This window comes from Scardinius erythrophthalmus, assembly GCF_964197995.2.
Source record: "Scardinius erythrophthalmus genome assembly, chromosome: 9".
In the NCBI taxonomy this organism is placed as follows: domain Eukaryota; kingdom Metazoa; phylum Chordata; class Actinopteri; order Cypriniformes; family Leuciscidae; genus Scardinius; species Scardinius erythrophthalmus.
The window spans coordinates 31,614,695-31,641,495 of record NC_138229.1 but is presented as its reverse complement, the minus strand read 5'-3'; the positions used below and the strand labels follow the sequence as shown (position 1 = coordinate 31,641,495).

The 26,801-nt window shown below is 36.6% G+C and overlaps 1 protein-coding gene across 3 annotated transcripts; it reads right to left on the bottom strand.

Annotated features, from left to right (window-relative positions):
* Positions 1–8,559: 8,559 nt before the first annotated feature.
* Positions 8,560–25,947, bottom strand: gpt (glutamic--pyruvic transaminase). 3 transcript variants are annotated; one of them, XR_014030776.1, is made up of 13 exons: positions 25,715–25,947; positions 25,058–25,247; positions 16,648–16,737; positions 16,319–16,427; positions 15,689–15,822; positions 14,481–14,724; positions 13,168–13,247; positions 12,845–12,981; positions 12,179–12,353; positions 11,386–11,541; positions 11,187–11,299; positions 9,401–9,787; positions 8,671–8,881 (listed from the first exon to the last, which is right to left on the bottom strand). XR_014030776.1 is itself a non-coding variant. In XM_081374396.1 (12 exons), the coding sequence occupies exons 1-12, from the start codon at positions 25,855–25,857 to the stop codon at positions 9,697–9,699; spliced, it is 1,662 nt and encodes a 553-aa protein (XP_081230522.1). In that variant the 5' UTR covers positions 25,858–25,947; the 3' UTR covers positions 8,560–9,696. The 3 variants fall into 3 exon arrangements, 2 of the variants coding, with proteins under 2 accessions (XP_081230522.1, XP_081230523.1); XM_081374396.1 differs by having other exon boundaries at positions 8,560–9,787; XM_081374397.1 differs by having other exon boundaries at positions 8,560–9,787; positions 25,692–25,746.
* Between the last annotated feature and the right edge of the window lie 854 nt (positions 25,948–26,801).

The following is a 26,801-nucleotide window of genomic DNA, read 5'->3' as shown; positions in this document are numbered from 1 at the left end:
TCAGATTTTTGAAGCCAGGATTTTAGTTATGAAATAAACCACTTATTTTTAAAACGATAAAACTAATCTTGACAGAGAGCTTCTCTTTCTAAGATGCCTTTCATATTATGAAGCAAATATTTAAAGATAATAAATAAATAAATAAATAAAAAAATAAAAAAAAAAACAGTTCAATATCAACAACTTGTTCCATGATGCAGTCAGCTTTGTATCTATAGGCACTGGAGTTGTTTGTGCTTATGTAATGGGTGAACATGCTCGGAGACCCTACTGGGTGTTAGCGGTTCAGGACTGGCACACGTTCACACCATGTCTCTCTCCTTCTGCTGTCCGTGACAGAGGGGAAGCATTACTAATCTGCCTCAAACAGAGCAACAGAGACTCTCAGAGATGAAGAGTCAGAGGAGATATAGAAATACGTGTATATGGAAGAGAGAAAGTAGCATATAAACAAGCATGTATACCCACTTTTGTTCTGCTCTGACAATGAGTCTTCTCCGTGTTACCGAGCAACATTTCCATGAAAAAGCCTAAGCCTATAAGCTGAATCACACTGTGGTACAAATTAGTTTGAGTCCAGGACCTAAAATAAATTCTGGAAACCAATCCATGATATTCATGAGATTCCAAGATTCACATGGTGCCTCATATTTAGGTGCTGAAGATCAATGGGAAACTTGAACTTGAAATGTGAGTTTGAAAGAAAGAAAAAACCTTGAGTGTGAGGCTGAGGTGCCAGTTTGGAAACCCATCAAACAATAGAGCTATGATTGCCATTTTGCTTTTTGTGACTGCGTATCGGAGGGTTTGTTCTCGTAATGGCAAGAGCCTGGCTAAATGCATGTCTTAATTGTAATGTTTAGAGGAACCACGCTGAGAATGGGAATGAAAGCAAAGAGAGTGACTCAAAGGTGAGAAAGCATGAACGATGGAGGTTGAGGCAGCGTCTGGAATATAAAACCGAATCTTTGTGGTGTTTTTACATTGTTGCAATTGTTTAAATGATAGTGATTAGACGCACTTGTGTGTGCTATTGTGCTATGCTTTTCTGCTGAATTTTAAACAGATGGTAAAATAAGGCATATGATTGATTTACTAACAAATAAGTGTTGCTATTATTATGGAGAAGGCCCTAGACCAGGGCTGCGTCTGAAATCGTATACTCTAGTAATTACTTCACAACCACTAAAAAAGAGTTTGTTCTATGCGGAAAATGTTTCCGTTTTTAGTATATCACTGTTGTGTAAATTTACACTCTGTGTGATTTTCTATACTTTTTTTAAGTACTAAAAGGGTTGCCAGTTAACAAATAATAGCAAAATCATGTCAAGAGAATAATCGCATGTGAAAATAATTATAACCATCTCAACAATGAAAACATCTAAGAATCTGTGTAGACAGAAGCCAGTTTTAATAACTCTTCCTTTGCTCTGGAGAAACATCTCCTGCCACGAATGTCTGTTTAACATATAGGAAAAAAATTCACTTATTTGTTGTGAATGTATTTGTCACTGAATCGTTCGTTCAAGAGATTTGTTCAAAAAGTCTTTGAAAAAATTTATTCAATTTTTTTCTGAATTGCAAGAATGCAGCAATTAACATTTTGTCAGAATCTCTTAGATAAATTAGACTTATTTTATTTGTTTATTCAAAATCGTGGGAGAATCGTGATCTCTTTACACAATTTACTCAATTTATCCAGAATCATGCAGTTCTAAAAAGAACTGTCATGTTTAGAACATTTTTGATGTTGAACTGTGATGTTTAGAACATTCTGGATGCGGAACTGTGATGTTTAGAATATTCTAGATTTAGAACCGTGATGTTTAGAACATTCTGGATGAAGAACTGTGATGTTTAGAACATTCTGGATGCGGAACTGTGATGTTTAGAACATTCTGGATGCGGAACTGTGATGTTTAGAACATTCTGGATGCGGAACTGTGATGTTTAGAAGATTCTGGATGTAGAACTGTGATGTTTAGAACATTCTGGATGTAGAACTGTGATGTTCAGAACATTCTGGATGCGGCACTGATGTTTAGAACATTCTTAATGCGGAACAGTAATGTTTAGAACATTCTGGATGTAGAACTGTGATGTTTAGAACATTCTTGTTGTTGAACTGTGATGTTTAGAACATTCTGGATGTAGAACTGTGATTTTTAGAACATTCTGGATGTAGATCTGTGATGTTTAGAACATTCTTAATGCAGAACTGTGATGTTTAGAACATTCTGGATGCGGAACTATATTGTTTCAAACATTCTTGATGTTGAACTGTGATGTTTATAACATTCTGGATGCGGAACTATATTGTTTCAAACATTCTTGATGTTGAACTGTGATGTTTATAACATTCTGGATGCGGAACTGTGATGTTTAGAACATTCTTGATGTAGATCTGTGATGTTTAGAACATTCTGGATGCGGAACTATATTGTTTCAAACATTCTTGATGTAGAACTGTGATGTTTAGAACATTCTTGATGTTGAATTGTGATGTTTAGAACATTCTGGATGCGGCACTGATGTTTAGAACATTCTTAATGCGGAACTGTGATGTTTAGAACATTCTGGATGTAGAACTGTGATGTTTAGAACATTCTGGATGTAGATCTGTAATGTTTAGAACATTCTTAATGCGGAACTGTGATGTTTAGAACATTCTGGATGTAGATCTGTGATGTTTAAAACATTCTTAATGCAGCACTGTGATGTTTAGAACATTCTGGATGTAGATCTGTAATGTTTAGAACATTCTTAATGCGGAACTGTGATGTTTAGAACATTCTGGATGTAGAACTGTGATGTTTAGAACATTCTGGATGTAGATCTGTAATGTTTAGAACATTCTTAATGCAGAACTGTGATGTTTAGAACATTCTGGATGCTGAACTGTGATGTTTAGAACATTCTTGATGTAGAACTGTGGTGTTTAGAACATTCTGGATGCGGAACTATATTGTTTCAAACATTCTTGATGTAGAACGGTGATGTTTAGAACATTCTGGATGTAGAACTGTGATGTTTAGAACATTCTGGATGCGGAACTGTGATGTTTAGAACATTCTGGATGTAGAACTGTGATGTTTAGAACATTCTGGATGCGGAACTGTGATGTTTAGAACATTCTGGATGCGGAACTGTGATGTTTAGAACATTCTTGATGTAGAACTGTGATGTTTAGAACATTCTGGATGTGGAACTGATGTTTAGAACATTCTGGATGTAGAACTGTGATGTTTAGAACATTCTGGATGTGGAACTGATGTTTAGAACATTCTGGATGTAGAACTGTGATGTTTAGAACATTCTGGATGCAGAACTGTGATGTTTAGAACATTCCGGATGCGGACCTGTTATGTTTAGAACATTCTGGATGTAGAACTGTGATGTTTAGAACATTCTGGATGCGGAATTGTTATGTTTAGAACATTCTTGATGTTAAACTGTGATGTTTAGAACATTCTGGATGTAGAACTGTGATGTTTAGAACATTCTGGATGCAGAACTGTGATGTTTAGAACATTCTGGATGTTGAATTGTGATGTTTAGATCATTTTGGATGCGAAATTGTTATGTTTAGAACATTCTGGATGCGGAACTGATGTTTAGAACATTCTGGATGTAGAACTGTGATGTTTAGAACATTCTGGATGTAGAACTGTGATGTTTAGAACATTCTAGATGCGGAACTGTGATGTTTAGAACATTCTTGATGTAGAACTTTGATGTTTAGAACATTCTGGATGTGGAACTGATGTTTAGAACATTCTGGATGTAGAACTGTGATGTTTAGAACATTCTGGATGTGGAACTGATGTTTAGAACATTCTGGATGTAGAACTGTGATGTTTAGAACATTCTGGATGCGGAACTGTGATGTTTAGAACATTCTGGATGCGGAACTGTTATGTTTAGAACATTCTGGATGTAGAACTGTGATGTTTAGAACATTCTGGATGCGGAATTGTTATGTTTAGAACATTCTGGATGTAGAACTGTGATGTTTAGAACATTCTGGATGCGGAATTGTTATGTTTAGAACATTCTGGATACGGAACTGTTGTTTAGAACATTCTGGATGCGGAATTGTTATGTTTAGAACATTCTGGATGCGGAAACTGATGTTTAGAAAATTCTGGATGTAGAACTGTGATGTTTAGAACATTCTGGATGCGGAACTGTGTTGTTTAGAACATTCTTAATGCGGAACAGTAATGTTTAGAACATTCTGGATGTAGAACTGTGATGTTTAGGACATTCTGGATGTAGAACTGTGATGTTTAGGACATTCTGGATGTAGAACTGTGATGTTTAGAACATTCTGTATGTAGATCTGTGATGTTTAGAACATTCTTAATGCAGAACTGTGATGTTTAGAACATTCTGGATGGTGAACTGTGATGTTTAGAACATTCTTGATGTAGAACTGTGATGTTTAAAACATTCTGGATGCGGAACTATATTGTTTCAAACATTCTTGATGTAGAACTGTGATGTTTAGAACATTCTTGATGTTGAACTGTGATGTTTAGAACATTCTGGATGCGGAATTTTTATGTTTAGAACATTCTGGATGCGGAACTGTGATGTTTAGAACATTCTGGATGTGGAACTGTGATGTTTAGAACATTCTGGATGTAGAACTGTGATGTTTAGAAAATTCTAGATGCGGAACTGTGATGTTTAGAACATTCTGGATGCGGAACTGTTATGTTTAGAACATTCTGGATGCGGAACTGTGATGTTTAGAACATTCTGGATGTGGAACTGATGTTTAGAACATTCTGGATGTAGAACTGTGATGTTTAGAACATTCTGGATGCGGAATTGTTATGTTTAGAACATTGTGGATGCGGAACTGATGTTTAGAAAATTCTGGATGTAGAACTGTGATGTTTAGAACATTCTGGATGCGGCACTGATGTTTAGTACATTCTTAATGCGGAACAGTAATATTTAGAACATTCTGGATGTAGAACTGTGATGTTTAGGACATTCTGGATGTAGAACTGTGATGTTTAGGACATTCTGGATGTAGAACTGTGATGTTTAGAACATTCTGGATGTAGATCTGTGATGTTTAGAACATTCTTAATGCAGAACTGTGATGTTTAGAACATTCTGGATGCTGAACTGTGATGTTTAGAACATTCTTGATGTAGAACTGTGATGTTTAGAACATTTTGGATGTTGAACTGTGATGTTTAGAACATTCTGGATGCGGAACTGTGATGTTTAGAACATTCTGTATGTGGAACTGTGATGTTTAAAACATTGTGGATGTGGAACTGTGATATTTAGAACATTCTGGATGTAGAACTGTGATGTTTTGAACATTCTGGATGTAGAGCTGTGATGTTTAGAACATTCTGGATGTAGAACTGTGATGTTTAGAACATTCTTAATGCGGAACTGTGATGTTTAGAACATTCTGGATGCGGAACTGTGATGTTTAGAACATTATTGATGTAGATCTGTGATGTTTAGAACATTCTGGATGCGGAACTATATTGTTTCAAACATTCTTGATGTAGAACTGTGATGTTTAGAACATTCTTGATGTTGATTTGTGATGTTTAGAACATTCTGGATGCGGAACTGTGATGTTTAGAACATTATGTATGTGGAACTGTGATGTTTAGGACATTCTGTATGTAGAACTGTGATGTTTAGAACATTCTAGATGTAGAACTGTGATGTTTAGAACATTCTTGATGTTGAATTGTGATGTTTAGAACATTCTGGATGCGGAACTGTGATGTTTAAAACATTCTGTATGTGGAACTGTGATGTTTAGAACATTCTAGATGTAGAACTGTGAAGTTTAGAACATTCTGGATGTAGAACTGTGATGTTTAGAACATTCTAGATGTAGAACTGTGATGTTTAGAACATTCTTAATACGGAACTGTGATGTTTAGAACATTCTGGATGTAAAACTGTGATGTTTAGAACATTCTTGATGCGGAACTGTTATGTTTAGAACATTCTGGATGTAGAACTGTGATGTTTAGAACATTCCAGATGAAGAACTGTGATGTTTAGAACATTCTTAATGCGGAACTGTGATGTTTAGAACATTCTTGATGTAGAACTGTGATGTTTAGAACATTCTGTATGTGGAACTGTGTTGTTTAGAACATTCTTGATGTAGATCTGTGTGTTTAGAACATTCTAGATGCGGAACAATATTGTTTCGAACATTCTTGATGTAGAACTGTGATGTTTAGAACATTCTGGATGCGGAACTGTGATGCTTAGAACATTCTGGATGCAGAACTGTGATGTTTAGAACATTCTGTATGTGGAACTGTGTTGTTTAGAACATTCTTGATGTAGATCTGTGTGTTTAGAACATTCTAGATGCGGAACAATATTGTTTCGAACATTCTTGATGTAGAACTGTGATGTTTAGAACATTCTGGATGCGGAACTGTGATGCTTAGAACATTCTGGATGCGGAACTGTGATGTTTAGAACATTCTTGATGTCGAACTGTGATGTTTAGAACATTCTGGATATAGAACTGTGATGTTTAGAACATTCTGGATGTGTGATTGTCTTGTGCCACACTAGGAGATTAGATCTCAGTGCCTCTGCTGTCTCTGTCACTCCCTGTTAAGACAAGCACATCGAGATCAATCATCCAGCAGTGTTTAGAGGCGTCTTCAGGTGCAAAGACAAAGGCAGCGGGCGGTACGAACTAGATGATACTTAATTAAAAAGCCGAATCTGCTTCCCATCACTAATACAGGCTGACAGAGGTCAGGGACGGTATGTAGGAGACGCTTTCAAATTGAGACAGAGACTCACTAGGACAGGGCCAGCCCCTAACAAATAACATAGCAAACATTTTAGAATCAAACTTAGCCTACAGCTAAAAAAAAAAAAAAATGCTGCATACAAATGAAAAAGTGAAACAAATTAAAATGAATAGGTAGGCTGTAAAACTGCAGTATGGCTTAGACTATGCTTATCTGTAAAATGTCATGTCCACAGTATAAAAACCTTGATTCTGTCTTTATGGCCTTTTTTATGTGGAAGGGAGGATTCTTACTTTTAAAAACAGACGGATAAGTCTAAATGTAATTTTGACAGGAAAAACATATAGAATGTATAAACACGACAGCACCTAAACCTTTATTTTACAACTATTATCTGTTTTGGACATGATATAGGCCTATGTGGATTCACTTTTCCTCTCTGTGAATGCGCGTGTGAGAGAGAAAAAGCACACGCGCTCTCTGCCAAGTGATAGATAAAGACATTTATGCGCTGCTTTAAATAAAAAGAAAATTGGTGCGATTAGTTTATGCGATTGTTTAAATCTGATTTTATTCCTCTGTGGAAACACAGAAGTCTAGCTGTTTCCTTAACAGATAAATTGGTCACACGCCAATCATTGGTCTTATATACTTGGCAATGTTTCTGTGCAGATCTGCCATGTCAGTCGTTCTTGTGATGTTGATGTTATACACAATTTCTCAGATGAGAAGAAAATAGAATTTTTATTCATTTATTTTTACTTTCAGAACCTATGTTGTGCTCTATTGAACGCTGCGATTTCACATCTGTCTCTATTGTTTCTGGAACAATCTCTCTCTCTCTTTCTATCTATCTATCTGTAGCTATACAGTTCAGGTCAAAAGTTTGGATTAATAATGATTTATTATTTTTATTATTATTATTATATTAAGCATCTTATGCTTTTTTAAGGCCTCAACAGTAATGTTGTAAATTATGGCTGTTTTCTGTTTGAAAAAATATAATGTATTCCTGTGATCAAAGCTGAATTTTCTGCATCATTACTCCAATCTTCAGTGTCTCATGATCCTTCAGAAATCATTCTAATATGATGATTTGAAGCTTATAGAAACATTTATTATTTTTACCAATGTTGAAAATAGTTTTTGCTGCTTAATATTTGTGGAAACAGTGATATATTCTTTCAGGATTCTTTGACGAATAGAAAGTTTAAAAAACAGCATTAATATTATAAATGTCTTTCCTGTCGGTTTTTAACAATTTAACGCCTCCTTGCTTAGTAATAGTTTTAATATATTAATATTTCTAATATATATATTTTTTTTTTTCTTACACCAAACTTTTCCAGTTTTGATATTAAGCGTCAAAAACTATTTTCAACATTGATAATGTTTGCAGAAATGTTTCTTGAGCATCAAATCCTCATGATTTCTGAAGGATCATGTGACACTGAGGACTGGAGTAATGATGCTGAGAATTGCGCCTAAAAGACTTCCTTCAAAAACTTTTTGTCTGGTGGTGTGTATATATAATATTTCTGGCATTGCATATACCAAACAAACTTTTTTTGTTTTAAAAAAACTGCAGCAGTTTGTAAAAATCAAAGCACTTCTAACAGAGCGCTGACAAGAGACAATTAGCTTTTAAAAGTTCTGAGATGTGAAGTTCTCAAAGTGCATCTCATCCCATTATGTCTCCTAACTCATTAACAAAATGACACCATCAAAGAATGGAGCAGTTGGGCTTCTTAGTTGTGTGTGTGTGAGAGAGAGAGAGAGACAGAGGTGTTACAAAACCAGGCTTCAATTCAATTCAAAAACATGATCAAGTGTGATTTGTAGTGGTGTGTCCTCTAGTGGTGAGTAGCTTGCACAACACAAACAGCACACTGCACAAAAATATTAATCTATACTGTATTATATCTGCCATAAAATTCAATCTATTATTTACACATACAGGAATCTTGGAGCGCACATTGATTCATGAATACAATTATAATTACAACTTCTACAGAGCACTGAAGAGAAACCAGTGCAGAATCATGTCTCTTGAATGCCCATTATTTTCATCTTACTATTCACGGACCTCAATAAGGCCCTGTTTACACCTGGTATTAAAATGCAGTTTGGTCAATCAGATCACAAGTGAATGATGCTAAATACAGGTGTAAATGGGGTCTAAAACGTTCTGAGCCACAAAAAACCATCTACTCTCCTTCTACTAAGTAAACTCGGGATTTAAACTTTGTCGGCTTGAGAACCAAGTTTGATTTTGAAGACGAAAAACGTACCAAGCACAATGTTCTCTCACCATTCCTGATTTCTAACACACACTCACAGCGTTTGCCGTGATCTTGCGTCTATCAGAGCAGAAACAAAAGCTGCTGCTCTCCGTGTGTTTTCCGTCATCTCCGGGTGCGTTTATATAAAAATTGCGTGGGCTTATTTTGTCCATTAGACTGAAAGACCTGAAAAAGACCATACATTTACCCGCCCGTAGACCCTCCCCTCGAAGAAATCAGGACAGAAGTGGTTGAAAGTAGACAAAAGAGACGGATAAAACTCCAGGTGTAAACAGATTGACCAAAACGCATCTTAATACCAAGTGTAAACAGGGCCTAACATACATTATACCACATCAAGAAGATTTGGATGCTTGGAAATGGTTCAGGAAAGTTTTCAAAAAATGTCAAATCAAGTCTTGCTACTTCTACCCTTTGCATGTAGTGAGAATTTTATAGTGTACTCATTCATCTTTAGCTACTAGGCATTACATTATCCATTGGATAGGTTGCAGGTTAGTGTCCATCAAGGCTCAAGAGATTATTTGGCCACATCCTGACCAAACATTAAGAAGTTGAGAAATGTGCTGTAGCACTTTTAGTCAGTCGGTTGTGGTAGTAAGAGTTGGGACTGAACTGGGTCAAGCAAACTGCTGGGTGAACGTCTGATGGAACTCCTTCAGTTTGTGGAGCATAATCTTGAGCTTGTCTGTTGGAGGAAGGATGGTCATCCTGGTAAAGAAGAGGAACGGAGAGGAGGGGAAAGAAGAGTTTGATTAATATTCAACAATATTATTGATCTGCCTGCATTGACACCATTATAGGAGAGCTGAACTGAGCTGGACGAGATATATATATATATATATATATATATATATATATATATATATATATATATATATATATATATATATATATATATATATGAACTAAATTAATACATTTTTTACAACAGAAATGAACCATCACTGAACTTACTTAAGCTGCCTGGACAATGACAATATTTTCTTCTAGATCTACCGAGACAAACTTAGTTGCATTGTTTTCCTGTTATCACTGTAAAGCTGCTTTGAAACAATCTGTATTGTAAAAAGCGCTATATAAATAAAGGTGACTTGACAAAATTACATTTTTCATTACATACAATTTTTAGGAAATATTCCATTCCATGTAGTTTTTCAATTATAATCATTTTCAATTACATTGATTGAGAAGCTTACAAAGCCCCTAAAGGGACAATTATTATATTTTTTTATATATACTATATTTAAAAATATATATATTTCAATGATTATGTGTTCTCTCGCAAAACTTTTGTGTTCCCTGAGAGACTTTACATTCTCTCGCAAAACTTTTGTAAAAAAAAAAAATATTTTTATTAATTTTGCAACCAAACACAAAGTTTTTTTGTTGGAATCCAATACTTTTGTGAGAAAACACAAAAAAATATTACAATATTTTTTTTTCTCCGATCTAATATTTTTTTTCCATCACCATGTCTCAGTAAGAAGAAGCTACATGGACTATTTACAGAAATAATAAAATAATAAAAAGGTGTGTGGTAATTATTCCATGTAGTTTCTCAATCACAATAATTATAGTTAATGAGCATACATAGACTATTTGCAATGTAAATAAACAATAATTTGCTTATGAAAACAATAAGTATCTGTTATACATAATAAGGAAAAAGGCTGTGGGTGTGAATGTTTTCCTTTTTCTTTCTTTTTTTTTAACCAAATATTCCATGTAACTTCTTAATTGATATGAGCTCAGCAGCATGTCTAATAAATTTGGCATAAAATGAAAAATACCTATTTATTTTTTAATTGCATGTTATTGATATAATTGTGAACAATTTATCCATGCATTTGTTTTACTTTTTTTTTTTTTTGTCCTGTCATAACGTAATCTTCCGGTGAAACGTCAGACTCTCTCTGCTGATGTATGTCAGACTCCTCCAATCATGTATTTCCCTAAACTCCACCCCTTTTCTACAGTCGACTGCAAGCTCACACTCGCACTCAGTTTCACGACTTTAAGAGCCCAATACTTGTATATTGAGTGTCAACGATTCACTGTACAAACCATGAGAAGAAAGTTCCAAACTCTTGAGGACAAACACACACACCTGAAGTGGTAAGTGCCATCTCTTTGACCAAAACCGCTGCCAGGAACGAGACAGATCCCGGTGTCCTCCAGAAGTTTCATGCAGTAGAACATGTCTGGAGCCTGACCCTTCGCCTGTATTCACACAGACAAACAATTCATGAACCAAGTCAATGACACCATTAAGCAGAAGACATAAAGAACATGTGGCACAAAGCGACCTTGGCTTCGTTGATGGCGCGTTGAGGTAGGGTGATACGGGGGAACGAGTACATGGCTCCCTGCACAGGGTTACAGCTGATGCCTGGCACTGTATTCAGAATCTCCTCGGTCAGTTTGGCTTTTTCAGCCAAGGCACTCAGAACGGCTGTTCGCTCCTACACAAGACAGAGGAGGAGGAATAAATAAAGGAAGAGACTGGGACACTAGCCTGTACGTCTATCTTGATTAAACACAGCTAATTGGGAATAAAATACCCAGCTTTTTTTTTTGCAGAAACCAAAGAAACATTTGTACAGCAGTTGAATGTTTTCTTTTGAATTACATGTTTTTTGTCCACATAATACGTCAATGGGGGTTTTGACCAAAAAACACCTGAAACATTCTATAAAATATCTTATTTTTTGTTCCCCAGAAGAAAGACAATGAGTCTCATTCACTAACTGTGCAGATACGTACAAATGTTTTCACAAACAAATCACAATACTAAAATTTATACTACATTTCGTTTTTTCCTGAAAAAAATTAGGAACAACTGAAACTATATATACAATATCTATCTATCCATCCATCCATCCATCCATCCACACAATTCATTTGCATACATACATTTTTCGCAATAAGTTCTCCTGTGCATATTAATATGAATAATCCACTTATTTATCCAACAATCCAATTATTATTGAATGAGACCCAATGTCTTGGAAATAACTTTTCCCATAACCAGAGTTGTACACCAGCAAGTTAGTTGGTCTACTCGTCTAGAAGTGCTAGAAGATGGAAAGAGGAAGGCACCTTCATGAACGTCTGGTAGGAGGGCTCTCCGGGCTGAGGGCAGTTGACCACCAGGTCCATGAGGGCTTGACCGGGCACAGGTGGGCACAAGCGCACTGACACCAGCTTGGAGAGCTGAGCTTTGACCTCTTGGTCCATGTTGATGACCTCCATGTATCCCCCTCGAAAACCACATCTGAAAGTGTGTTCATGTACGTTAGAAAAGAAAGTACGTTGGATGAACTTGGTGCACATGGAAATCCAAATTGTTATCGGATTGTTTTCTGTGCAAAAAAATTGGCTTTTAAGCTTATTGTTTCATACAGACAGTATGAACTTGCTACTGCTAACAGACACACATTAATAAACATATATAAATCCTGTAGCAGATCTAGACAGGTGGAACTGGGGAGGTGGAGGGTTTCAGAGGAACTCTGACTAACCTACAGCAAACACTGAACCAGACTATTTAAATGTTGAGCAAGCAATCTCATTGGCTGCAGTATCCGCAGAGGCCAATCAGCTTGTACATGCAGTTATGATGTGATTGCTTGCAGATTGCATTAACCCATCAGGCTGTGCCCTCTAGAGTTCCATGACTGAACTAGATATGTATACAACAGAGCCAGGTCCATACCACTGCAATGTGTTTCCGTGACATGATAAACCTCACGGATGTGTACTCACTCCCCCATGTAGCACTTAGAGGTGGAGTGGAATGATACCAGCTCTATTTTCTTTGAATACTCTGGACCCATCTCGAACAGCACTTTCTTGAAGGAGTGAAACTCACAGCCCTCTGCGTATACATTGTCCTGATACACCTAAGAAACAGATGCATAGTAAAATAAATAAATAGCGCTGAGCAAGTAGGGTGAAAAATGCTTGCCTTAAACCCTTGAATGAAAGTGTGCACTTCTATGCCTGTAGATGCTGATATGATGTGAATACAGATTTATAGTATGATATAATATGGTGTAAACACCACATGACCCCCAGTATTAACTTACTTCATCAGCCATTAGGAAGAGATTTTCTTTGGCTGCAAATCGAATTACATCTTCAATACATTGTCTGCTTTGTACCTGACCTATTGAAAAAAGAAAGAATGGGCCAATAAAAATCTATAGGACAAGCTGAGAAGAAAAATGGGCAAGTTTAATTAAATAATTCCAAAAATACAATCTATACCACATTTTGGTTGACTACACTGTTTTAAGGTTTGGTGTCTGTAAAGTTTTTGAAAGAAGTCTCTTAAACTCACCAAAGCTGAACCTGATCAAAAGTTAAATATTACAGTTTAAAATAATTGTTTTCTAATTGAATATATTTTAATATGTTATTTTTTCCTTTGATCAAAGCTGAATTTTCAGCATCATTACTCCAGTCTTCAGTGTCACATGATTCCTCAGAAATCATTCTAATATGCTGAGTTGATGCTCAAGAAATATTTCTGATTATTATCAATGTTAAAAAAAACTTTGTGCTGCTTAGTATTCTTGTGGAAACCATGATACATTTCTTTCAGGATTCTTTGATGAATATAATAGCTATATGTAATACTGTTACATTTGATCAATTTAATGTATCCTTGATGAATAGAGTATTCAATTTTTTTAAAAAAGCTTATTGACCCCAAACGTTTGATATCAAACGTGCGCATCGATTTACGGCGAAAGAGTAACCCCGGACCTCACGCAATACGCATTGACGCGGAAGCGGATAGAGCAAAACAAAACACCAGTCACAAAGTCAAAAGTGATTTTTTAAAGAGAAATAAAGAATGGTTTTGATATAAGAGAAGAGGAGCTTGAGTTTGTTGCCCAGCCCTATTTGTTTAAACCGCGAGAGGCGTCAAAGCTTACGATACTCCAACATCCTATGTCATACATCGCGTCAGAAGTTACTCCTGTAGCGCAAGTCGACTTGCGTAGGCCGTCTGCCGGAAGCTAGTTATTATAGTTTTTAAAGTTTTAAATATGGATATTTTTCTTTCAAAAAAACATCACTTTGCTTCAGAAGGCCTTTATTAACCCTCTAGAGTCATATGGATTACTTTTATGATGGATGGATGCGCTTTTTGGGACTTTAAAATCAGGACCGCCATTCACTACCATTATAAAGCTTGGAAGAGCCAGGACATTTTTTAATTAACTCTGATTGTGTTCGTCTGAAAGTAAAAAGTTATATACACCTAGGATGGCTTGAGGGTGAGTAAATCATGGGGTAATTTTCATTTTTGGGTGAACAAACCCTTTAACTTCACTGCATTACAGATGATCATTTTGAATTTGTTCTTTTGGAAATTCTCTTAATGGTTTACCAGTGGGGTTGCCAGGGTTGATGATGCACAGCACACGGGGGTTGCAATGCTCTCTGGCTGCTTGTAGAGATCGCTGTAGCTCACTTATGTCTAGACTCCAGCACTTCTCCTCATTCAAGTAGTAATTCACCTGGACGGCACCCAGCTCTGCTATAGATGCAGAGTACAGAGGGTACTGAGGAATAGAGATCATGACCCCCGTCCGTGTACGACCCTCCCCAGTTGTCAACAGCTTCAGTATGGTCTAAAAGACAACAAGACAAAGACAATGTGACCATAAGAGCGAAAACTAGATTTCCTCAATAAAATGTGAGAGGTGCATGAAGCTAGGGGGGAGGTAGGTGGTTGTTGGGTCCTTGTTATGTGGTTTACAAGACCAAGTCAAAAGAGGCACCCCAAAATTCCTATGATATTCTGGCCCCAATATGTGTCTCAATGTAAGGCTATGGGATTTTTTTTAATTAAAATCTTTAGTCTGATTGCTATGGAAGCTTGTTTCAGCAACGGAATAAACTTTTTATTTCACAATTCTGACTTTTTTCACGAAAGGGCGCAGCTGTGAGAAAAAAAAGTCAGAATTGCAAGTTATAAACTCTATTTTTGCAAGAAATAAAGTCCAAATATGCAAGATATTAACTCGAATTTCAAAACAAAACAAAAAATAAAAAACAAAAATCAGAATTGGAAGTTGTAAACTCGCAATTGCGAGAAAAATGTCAGAACTGCGAGCTTATATCACAGTTATTTTTTTTCTTGCAATTCCGAATTTCTATCTTACAATTCTTAGAAAAAAAAGTCACTTATACTTGTTTTATATAAAAATTACATTTATACAAAATGTAGTTATTAAAAAATTTAAAAATTTGAATTTGAAAGACAAATAAACTTTTTATTTGAAATATTGAAGGTGCTGTTCTACTGATGAGTTGACATACTGTATGGAATAATAAGTATACTGGATAAAGTAGAGCAGAAATCTGGTGGACTGTCTATTTAACTGACATACTGGAGAGGTCACTGTGATTTTGCCAAGTAAGACATGTTCCTGGATCAACATATTTTGTTGATCCTGGAACAACATTCCTGTCCGAAAACAGCCCTAACCCTGCTAACCCTACCCCTAAATTACGTTCACCTATTGGAGCAGGCTGACTCTTAAGTACACAAGTTAAGTGTACAAGAACTGTGTTTGCGTTTGCCTGACGTACCACAATGCCGTCACTGGCTCCTGTAGTGAGGTAGATGTTATCAGGATCCGACGGAATACCGCCGTCACGGCGCTGAATGTACTTCGCAACATCATGCCTTACACAGTCAATGCCCTGACTGGTTGTGTACGCACCTGACGAACAAGAGGGAAAGAGCAAAGGGAGGTGTGAATATGGGAAGAATTTCATATTACAGATCCTTAAAACCTCCAATGCCTTTTGGACAGTGACTAACATCAGCACTTTAATCAGTAACATCCCTGTGTAGATTGAATAACACAGAGTAACATCAGCTAGTTCAGCAGGCAACAATTAGTAGAGTTTAGTTTATCATTTTATGTAGGATATTAGGTTAAAAATTTACATATACTGCATGGATAAGGGAAAGTGTATATTTTGTGTCCTGTAACTGGTCACCATTTCTTTCTTTCTTTCTTTTGTAGAACACAAACGATGATATAACCATTTAAGAGATGATAAAAGATGATTTTAACCACTTAATGAAAGTCAATGGGGTCCAAAAAAAAAAAAAAAAACACGGGAGCTTTCATTGTATAAAAAAGTAAGAACATACACAATAAAAATCATCTAATATTTCATGTCAACTCCCATTATACACAAATCACATACCAATGCTATTCCCTCCACATGATTGCAAAATACGCCTTGCTCGGTTTTTGGCATCCTCTGGAAACTTGTTGTCATCAAGTAGTGGTGGATAAGAACACAGTGCCATCACCTTGAAAAAACAATTCAGCTATGAGGCCATAAAAACATCTAGAACAAACTAAGCCAAATTAATCAAATAAAATCTATGTGCAAAGTGGTCCATCTAAACTGTTGACTTTGGTTAATGCATGGAACAGCTGAAAGTGCAGTGGACCTGAAAATGACTGGAAAGGACTTGAATAGATCATTCATTGAGACTCCTAGTCAGCAAAACAAGAAGAGTCAGCTACCTGTCGAAAGAAGGTGATTGGCCGTTGCCCCATAGCGTGAGCATCGCCGATATTGGCTTTAATGACCTCTTCAAAAGGCTTCTTGACCCCCTGAAATGGAGTACAATATATCATACAAAATGTAAAAAAGCAGACAATGATATCTAGCATAGATGTTATCAGTTATGAATAGAGTTGAGGTTGGAATACAGTACACAACTTTTAAAATCTGAACAGATTTTAAAACACTGGGCATCATACACTTGCCAACTTTGTAGAAGATTAAAGAGAAAAACTGGGCATTAACGACTGAGGATCACACAATACCATACTTTCAAGTCGTTCCCAACACAATAAACTCACACAGAAACATGAGTATATTTGCATTACCAATGAAAACACTATGAGTTTTAAAATTGGCTCAAAAATTCTTGGTGGAATTTAAAGTATGCTTAGGATCATTGTTCTGTAGGAAGGTCTAATGAGGCCCAAGCTTCAGCTTCCTCACTGACGGCATGATGTTTTCTCCTAGGATTTGCTGATACTTAAATGAATCCATCTTGCCTACCAAACGCTGCAGGTTTCCAGTGCCAGAGGATGCAAAGCAGCCCCAGAGCATCACTGAGCCCCACCATGCTTAACTGTAGGCAGAGTGTTCTTTTCAGCATATGCTTAATTCTTCTTCCTCCAGACATACTGCTGATCCATAGGCCCGAAAAGTTCCAGTTTTGTTTCATTGCTCCACAGAACAGAATCCCAATACTTCTGTGGCTTATTTATATGATTTTGAGCAAATTGGAGCTGACTTTTCAGTGAACAACGCATTCAAATGTGACACTCAACAAACCTAGCCAGTTCAGATCTTTCATGTGTTCTAGCTCGAGTACACTTGGTGCAACTAAAGAAGCTTGTTTTGCAGATTTGTGCTGTTGTGAGAGATTTTGAGACAGCAGAAGTCAATAAAAGTTGCATTTTCAGTTGAATTTGCGGCAACCACTTGAAACATCGGTTGTGTTGAGCTATTTCAATTACGTCGAGTCTGATGCCATGTTGGATCCATAGATATAAACAAACTGCTTCGGTGTCATCATCGTCTTGCTGCTCCCTCCCCGTTCTGTGATTGGTTCCCTTTTTCAGGAAAATTTGGTCCATGGTGTCCAGACTGCCTAGCAGCGTGAATAAAATACTGAAAGTCTGTAAATTTTGCCAATAATCCTGATTTGCAATGGGGGTTGCGTATTTTGATTACAACTGTACTTGTTTCAGAATGTTCAGAGAACGTTCAAAAGTAACAATCCCATAAAGTTTGCAAAACGGAATGTTCACTTGTTTGCATAACTAAGAAAAAAAAACAAGTTTTTAAAACATTTATAAAACTGGATGTTTCGACTGTTCGGAGAAAATCCAGAACTACCATTTTCATAGCTTAATGGGAACAATAGGTGTTCTGAGTGGTTGCCAGGGAATTCAGAGTAGTTGCTAAGTGGTTGGTAGGGTGATATGGGTGGCCAAGTCAAAAGTGCCCACACACAAGTCTCTATGATATGGCCTAGGTGTGAGTTGAATGGTTGGGGGGAGGGACATTAATATTCATGATGAAAGCTCTACCTGATTGGTCGGTGAGTTTTGAGACAAAACCTTTATTTAAACCTAACTTTGACTGATCAGCAGAGGGTTAAAATGCTGCAGTGCTTTCCATGCCTTATGGAGAACAAACAAGCAGCAAGGGTCAGTTCCTGCTGATGGCAGGGGTTCACCCAGTCCTCTTCTGTGTCCCATTCTTTCTGTTTACTCATTTCAAAAGCACTTTAACAGAGTGTGCAGCTGAAGCCTCACAAACAACCTCCCTATCGCTCTCACTGCATGCTGATTGCAACACACAACCACCTTGTTTTTCCATATGCTGTCCAGTCCTCTCCGGTGTGGAACACGTGGTTCTGACAGGGTTAGATAATAAAACATGTTATTATACTGTCATCTGATTGTCAACAAAAAATGATTGCCTGATAAAGGACATGATTCAAGAAATCAATGATTCAAGAAATCATTGATCAAAGATGGAGTGAGAGTCTATACAAACATTGAATGTGAATGTGTGGGAAACAGACAGAAATGAGATCTCTTCAATAGCTCAATTGTTGCTCCTAAACAGCAAAGAGATTAAATGGAGAGCAAATGAAGACTTAACCCCATATGTGCCTCCTGCAGAGTTTAAGCCGAAATCCCTGTTATATTTCAAACTGCGCTCATATATGCAAAGATATCAATGTCTGTGATAAAAGTCAGAGTTTTCAGTATGAAGATTACTGATCAAATTCTTCCAAAACCAAATTATCTGAGCTTTGCTATGGACTTTATATAATAGTCTCATTTGTGGATGTATGGATTGTGCATCTATTTTTATTTTTTTAGAAGAAACATCTGAGGGACAGTTGATGCTTACATGAAACTACATTTCCTGAGCAATGAAAGAGAACCGAGCACTGACAATTTATGGATAATCCATTAACTTTTATATAATAATATAATATAATATAATATAATATAATATAATATAATATAATATAATATAATATAATATAATATAATATAATATAATATAATATAATATAATATAATATAATATAATATAATATAATATAATATAATAACACTTTATTTCGATGGTCCACTTCAGACATTTTACTATAAGTAACTTTGCAAGTACATGTCAACTAACTCTCATTAGAGTATTAGTAGACTGTCAGTAGACTGTTAGTTCGGGTTAGTAGAATAAGTGGAAATGTAGTTGCAAATTTTCCTATAGGTAGTAGAATGTCTGTAGGGGAGGATCAAAATAAAGTGTTAGTAGATATTAAACAGAAAGTCAACTAATACTCTAATGAGAGTTAGTTGACATGTACTTGCAAAGTATAGTAATTAGAATGTCTAAAGTGGACTGAAAAATGAATAACATGATCTTGCAGTCGGTTGTGTAAAGGAGTAAAGAGCTGACAGTCTATATGAGTCAGCATTTCTGCAGCTGCATTCTCAACTCTATAAGTGTTTGATAGAGTGCTTTGGTAAATCAGTTAAAACACTACTGCAGTTATCAAGTCTGTGTGTAACAAATGTGTGAAAACATGAATTTTGTGTCAATAAGTGATAGAATATATATCACACACCTTAGAGATGATAATAATGGGCTGTTCTACAAACAAGATAAATAATGTATGCGTTATAAAAATGATTATATATTATTATTATGTCAGTGTTGCAACATTTCAATAGGAAGTGTTTAAATCCCTGCTCATAAAAATGAAAGTGTACTAATGCAGCCAGAGCAGGTACATACATGATCAGCAGGAATGTGGAATGTGGAATGAATCCAATCTCATAACATGTTATAAACTGAGAGCCAGGAACTCCTAAATGACTGAGAGTTGGATGCAAATGGGGTACTTTAAAATATAATAACAAAATTACGAGAAACTAGGAAACCAGAAAGACCAGACCATAAACCATGGAAACACAAGGACAATGTATATATACACAAGAGCTAAGAGGGGTAATAAGACACTTTTGAACACAGAGTAATGAGGGGAAAACAAGGTGATCTCATGAAATGAAAACAAGTTGGAGAAGAACATCACAAAAGAGGGAATATCATGCAAAAAGAAATGAAATAGAAATGTGATGTTTTATCAAGGTAATGTTTGCTTATTGATATCCTTGAATTGGATCATTGAAGGTCAGCACACATTGTTTAATAAAGTGAGATTAAATACATAAAGTATATTTGCATAATCTAACATTTAATTATTGCAGGTTTGCAGAATATTCTGAGTTTGCATTTCACTGTTTTTATTCATTTTCAAGAATACTGAATCTGTCTTGTGCAAGTCAAATGAGTAAATGTATGCTCACATTAGTCTAGAACTACAATAACCATCATGTTCACACACACAATGCCTCTGCACTGCCACTCACTCACAATTTCTCTCAACAAGGGTACCGGCGAGGAGGTAGTCAAAACAAAGTAACTTGTGTTACTTATTTGAAATATATTTATTTATATATAGCGGTTGTCAGACCACTGAAATTAGTACAAACTTGATTGTTGTGAAATCGAACTTACATGAGGAGGAGTTTAAATTTACATCCATATGATAATTCATTTAAATGGAAAGGATTCAGTCAGATTCACTGAATAAAAAGAGTGTGCATGTCACTGCATGTTTCACTTCAATCAAGCCTCACAGTCATCTTAACAATAGTTGAGTAGTACACACCGATATTTTGTTGTTTCATAAATACAAAGCTGTAGCATGAAACTCTAGATGGCACAGGCTAATAGCTCCATTAATAGTTCATAATCGCATCATTATCTATAGCTGATTGGTTCTTGCCGTTTCAGTAGCCAATGAGCTCGCTTCTCAACCTTCAAATACTTGGGTAGCATTTGCCTTAGCAGTGCAGTGCGCTTCAGAAACCCTCCACCTTCCCCAGCTCCACCTGTATAGATCTGCTATGGGTAATTAATGTACGCTATATTGTGCAGCAGCAGGTCTTACATGCTCACAGCAGCGTGTTGTGTATGTATTGGTAGTAGCAAGTCCCGTACTTGCACTGCAACAGCAGCAGCGTAGCAGATCTATAGATCAAACATATCAACATTGTCATATCCATTACCAGACCAAACACTCCGAGAGTCGTCATGACAGAAAAGCCTTTCTTGCAAAATTTCCTGCACGTTATATGTGTGGGAAGAATATATACACTCAGTGTATGCACTTGATTACAGCTCTTTCATTGTCTCACATGTCATCTTGTCCCTCAGGCTCCAGCTGTCTGGAATTCAACAAACAACAGCGGGGCTCCCAGTAGTTGGTACGGACGGGACTGGATTGCAAGCTGCACATCTGTTTCTCACTAGAGTCTCTGTCCAATAGAACCAAATGCATCTACCATAAACTCCCTCTCCCCCCAAAAATACCCAGTTTTATTTCCCAACCCTTCACCTATTGGTCGGGAAGGAGAGACGATTCTAAATGGGAGCCAATCAGAGAAAGCGGTGTGACTACCGCCCATAAATGAATGACAACCTTTAATCCTGTTTGAGCAGAGGGTGGATGGTTTGTGTTAAAAAGAGGCTTTCAGAACTGTAGAACTGAGTCACGCTGACTTTCACAGTATGAAGCGTGAGGGACAGTGGGTCAGGTTTCACTCAGCATTCCTGCAGATATTACAGCTGGTCTTTCAATGCATTATCAAATAACTGCCTTTCATTCAGTCAACATGTGTCTGATGATCAGCATTACAGATTTATAGCAGCATCTACATAAAAGATTGTGCTAGAGTGTTACCTCTCCTAACCCAATCAGCATAACTATTCAAAGAATGGGACAGAGACTCCAAGAGCCATTAAAGACAAAAGGTGAGAGTCTCAGTAATCTGACTAATTTCTTACAATAAAGAGAACAGGACTGACAGGAACCTCTTGCTAAAATCTGTGCTTAACCGAATGATTCATCTGATGTCATCATCTTTACCTTAAATGCTAAATTCAATGTACTTCCCTTTAGTTTTCCATGTGATGTTATGTAAGGATGTAAGATGATCAGCAGATCTTAAACAGATTCTTAAATGTAATTCCACAATGGATGGATAGAGGGACATATAAGTAGACATGAATGGAGACAGGCAGACAGACAGATAGATAGACATGGATATAGGGACAGACAGATGGATGGACGGATGAATGGATGGATGGATGGATTTGTATTATATTGGCCATCGTCCACCCCGCAAATGTTCATGACACACACTAACATGCTATCAGTGAATATCTATTCTAGCAAGCATCTGATTGGACAAAAAAATTTGTTTAGCACAGGATGAGTCATCAAAGTATTCCCAGAAAAGGCAGATTCGAAATGTTACATCAACTTTTAGGAGTAGAACACAGATGGACACAAAACTAACACATTCTATTTTAAAAAGGCTCAACATTTCATTTAACCCTTAGTTTAACCTAAATTAGTCATTTTAAGAACAAATGCAAATAATTTACAGTAAGGTCGTTAATGAGTTTTTTATTGAATGAATGTCAATTCTATATAATTATACACTCGCTCTCTTGCTCCAGACACGTTTGTGTGACCTCATCTTTGGACTTTACTTCACCAAATAATCATTTATAAACGTAATATTGTGTACTATGTATGTCAGGTGGACTATGTATGCGCTCGAGGTCCACTGTCCCGCAGAGTTTATCTCTAACCGATGCAAACAGACCTGTATGTGATTTTCAATAATCCTGCGGACGTTGGTTAGATTATGTTCATGTGTGATTTATTAGAGTTGGAGCTGAACAATGCAGGACAGTGCACTTCGAAGGCCACCTCTGACATAAGTTCATTGTACTTTGTAACTGCATGGATACTATGTAAGACATGCTTTTGCAATACTGTTATATTTTACATACCAATAGAACTTGAGCTGAGAGAAAGACGAAAAGAGACAAAAGAGAAGTATAGAATTATATTGAGTATATTAGAGCTGTAAGACAAGTAAATGAAAGAAAGTAAACAGGAAGAGAAAGAGAGATTTGTACAGTACTAGGTGAAGGCCACCTTTGTTATGCGTGTCTTTCCCAGAAACCTAAAACCACAAGACCTAAATACAGGTGCCAAGTCGAAAACAGAGTGCATATTCTTTCCTAGATCAAGAAATCCCCCAGAAGATAGTGCTGATGGTTGCATTCTTGCACAGTTTTTTTTTATCACAGCAATGAGAGGATGTTATTATTAAATTATTTCACAATTTAACTGCCATGGGCACCCTTAATACTCATTGTTCCTGCGGTCTCTAGCAGTGTGTGTGAATGTTGTCACTGTGATCGCTGGAAGCCTTGCATCTTAGCAAATGCCTTGTGGCTTTGTGGCGAATTTATAGTAATTATGGAAATGACAGTTTTGTACTTGTTTCACAGTTTGTTTAAATTATTATAAGTGTTTACAGTGTCCTTGTTACATAGTTACTATACACTGTAAAATATCATATGATCAATAAGTTATGACAACATATATTTTTACATAGCTTTAACTCAATTTTCTAAGTCAGCTTAATGCAATTTAAATTGAAATTACTTAAACATCAAAGTTGATTGTACTTAAAAATTGAAGGCATGAACTTTTTTTTGGAGTAGTATGTATATTAGTATATTAGTATGCATAATTACATGCAACTCACCTTAACTACCCTAAACCTATAGTAAGTATTAACGTAATTATTGCTTTTATAATGCATTTTCATTGTTTATGACTGAAAGTCACAGGCTCTGAGACAATGGTAAAACAAAAGAGTAAAAAGTGCACATGCATAAATGTAATCTGGATGTAAATATGTCGAAATCCAACGTCAGATGTTGTTTTGCAACTGTATGGCAACAGATGTTTGACATCTAATATAATTTCCATTTGCGTTAGTTCTTGGAAGGTCTCTTGCTTAGCAGCCACCAATTTAAAGAGAGAGGTAAAGACTTGACAAACAGAGATGCTCTCTGTTCCCATGACAATCAGTGCTGACATCAAGGGCATGACCTCAGAGTTAACTACTACTGCTCTGAGCATCACTCATATGTGCAAAAGAAATGAGGATTGCTATGAGATGCCTAGCCAAAATAACTAAATGAGCAACAAAGAGTGGACTTTATCTACTAATGAGTGATGACAGTCTGCTTTACAAACACTGACCTAGAAAATTGACTGAGAAACAGGGATGAACTGACAAACAGGATGAATAGGTAAATAGAAGCACAGCCTTTCAATAAAAGTGCCTTAATGTGACTTAGAGATGGACTTTTTTTCCTTCCTCATTTTGTCATTGGATAATCAAATCTTTCAACTTGAATTTCAACCTACTTTTAAGTGTCTGCAACAGAAAAGATCACTACAAAAGTAAAACTGACATTTTTTCAGTATAGAAATATGTATGAAGGACTAATCTGGGCAGTTCAGAATGCACTGTTTTGTCAAGTAACCTAAAATACACCTTACGAGGTAAAATGTTAATTTTTTTATTATTATTATTCGTGTAGTTGTCGGGGCGTTGCACATAAGTAAACAGTCCCGTAAATGGGTCAGAAATAGCCAAGGTTTAAAAAAAACATTATGTAGGCTATATGCCTGACAACAAAAACAAATAAATTCAGCAAATTCAGATAATGGGAAAAACACACTTTTTAAACAAATTTAACAGGACAGCATCAGTTCACCGACTTGTTTTCCCTTCAGAGCGAAGGTCGCATAAACATCTAGTTATACGGTCTTGCTTCTAAACTATGCGCAAGAAAATTACTGGATGTTAGCAGAATTGAAAAGCCCGACGTAACATAAACTTTAGTTTAATGCATAACGTTTTGCGAAGATGAAACAAATAGTGTTCATACCTCCTTCAGCTCCTTCTCGATCTGCAGCGCTCGCTGAACTATTGGCCCGCGGACCGCGTAGTCAACCTTCTTCACATTGGGGTTCATGGTCTCAACGGTGAGCACTCTGCCTCGATGGGGTAACGCTCCATTTTCGGACATTTTCTGCTGTAGATGTTCGCTTTGAGCCGCCGGGGAAGCAGAAATATCCCTATGGGGAGAAGAAAGGGTAGGCAGTGGGGAAAGGTTCAGGACCCAGTTTGGAACCTTGGGGTAACCCTCACATCTTCCCAATTTCAAAACCCTCACGCTTCTATTAGAAAACATTTTACTAACAGGTAAAGCACAACAAGATTAAGAGGTAGAACTTAAATTTGGGTTCTTAAACTTTGGTTTTCCGCGCAGGTTTCGCTGTTATGCGCGTAGTAAAACCTTCAAAGATCTACTCGCGACGACCTTTGGACTGCATCAGATAGTTCAAGATTTCATAAGTACACGCATTGCTGGCCCCCACTAAATACCCACGCCTCTTTTTTTTTTTTTTTTCTTTTTCTTTTTTATCTACGGGGCTCATAAACAGTCCTATATTCAGTGTTCCCATTATCTTTTCCATGACTGCCACCCCTTTTTAAATGGGGTGTTTTATAGCCAGTACCTCCTCCAGACTGTATTACGCACCAGAAGTGTAGAAAAGGGAAGCCTCTTGGGTTGCCGAGACGACAGACTGCAACGATAAACCAGTGTGAAGTGTCTGAAGCAGCTCCAAACTTTGACCAGACCAGTATAAAACTTCCATGCAGAGTGAGTGAACCTCCTCCCATTGATACAATAACTGAGAATAAAGCACGCCAGCTCCTCCCATGTTGACTAGGCACAGTTTGTGTCTTGCATGAGAGATTAACAAGCAGTGCGATCACATTACATAGTGATAGTTAAAAGGAATAGTTCCGCAAAAGGAACTGGCAAACTTGAGGAAATAGTAGAGCAAAAGGAGAAAGCTATGTGAGACTTGAAAAGGAAGGATGCTAAGTCTAATCAGTTGTCATGTGATTCAGAGACCATGCTGTTCCAGGCAGCATGTTGTTCATTATTAAATCACTTATTATAATATGGGAGAGGGGGGTGGAAGTTAAAGAGGGGAATATCATGGGCTGGTAGCTATAAGGTTTAAAAGTCCAATGTTATTAAATGTATAAGTAGCCTGTAATCAAATTTGCTAAGTAATTTAAACATTTAAAAAAAAATAAAAAAAAATATTTTGATGGGTTAACGTAAAATCATATGTTGCCATGACTTACTGATCTCCTTTTTACAGTGCATGCAGTTCAAATCTTTCTTACTATGTTAAAGTCCCCCTGTGGTGAAAATCCAGTTTTTAATGTTGTTTATATGTCTATGTGGTGTTTTTAATATGATTTAAGTCAACAGCAAATTCTTAAGTCAACACCATTGCTGAGTACTTTCTCATTAAAACTGCAGTGAACAAAAAACAGTCTCAAAAATGCAGTTTGAAATCGCTGGTGTTTCTGACGTCACAAACTTGTAACCAATCAGATCAACGTGTGATCGACAACGAGTGGATCTCTGAGCTGGTGTGAGTGAGTGGAGGCTGGGCTAATTTGGATATTCATTGAACCCCAATGATAAATGAGGCAAGGGTGTAGAGTTACATTCAAGCTATTTTGAGGCATAAAGATGTTTTGTTTGTTTTTTCAAGGAAAAAAAAAATAAAATGTAATTTTGGTGATCAAAGATGAGTTTTAAG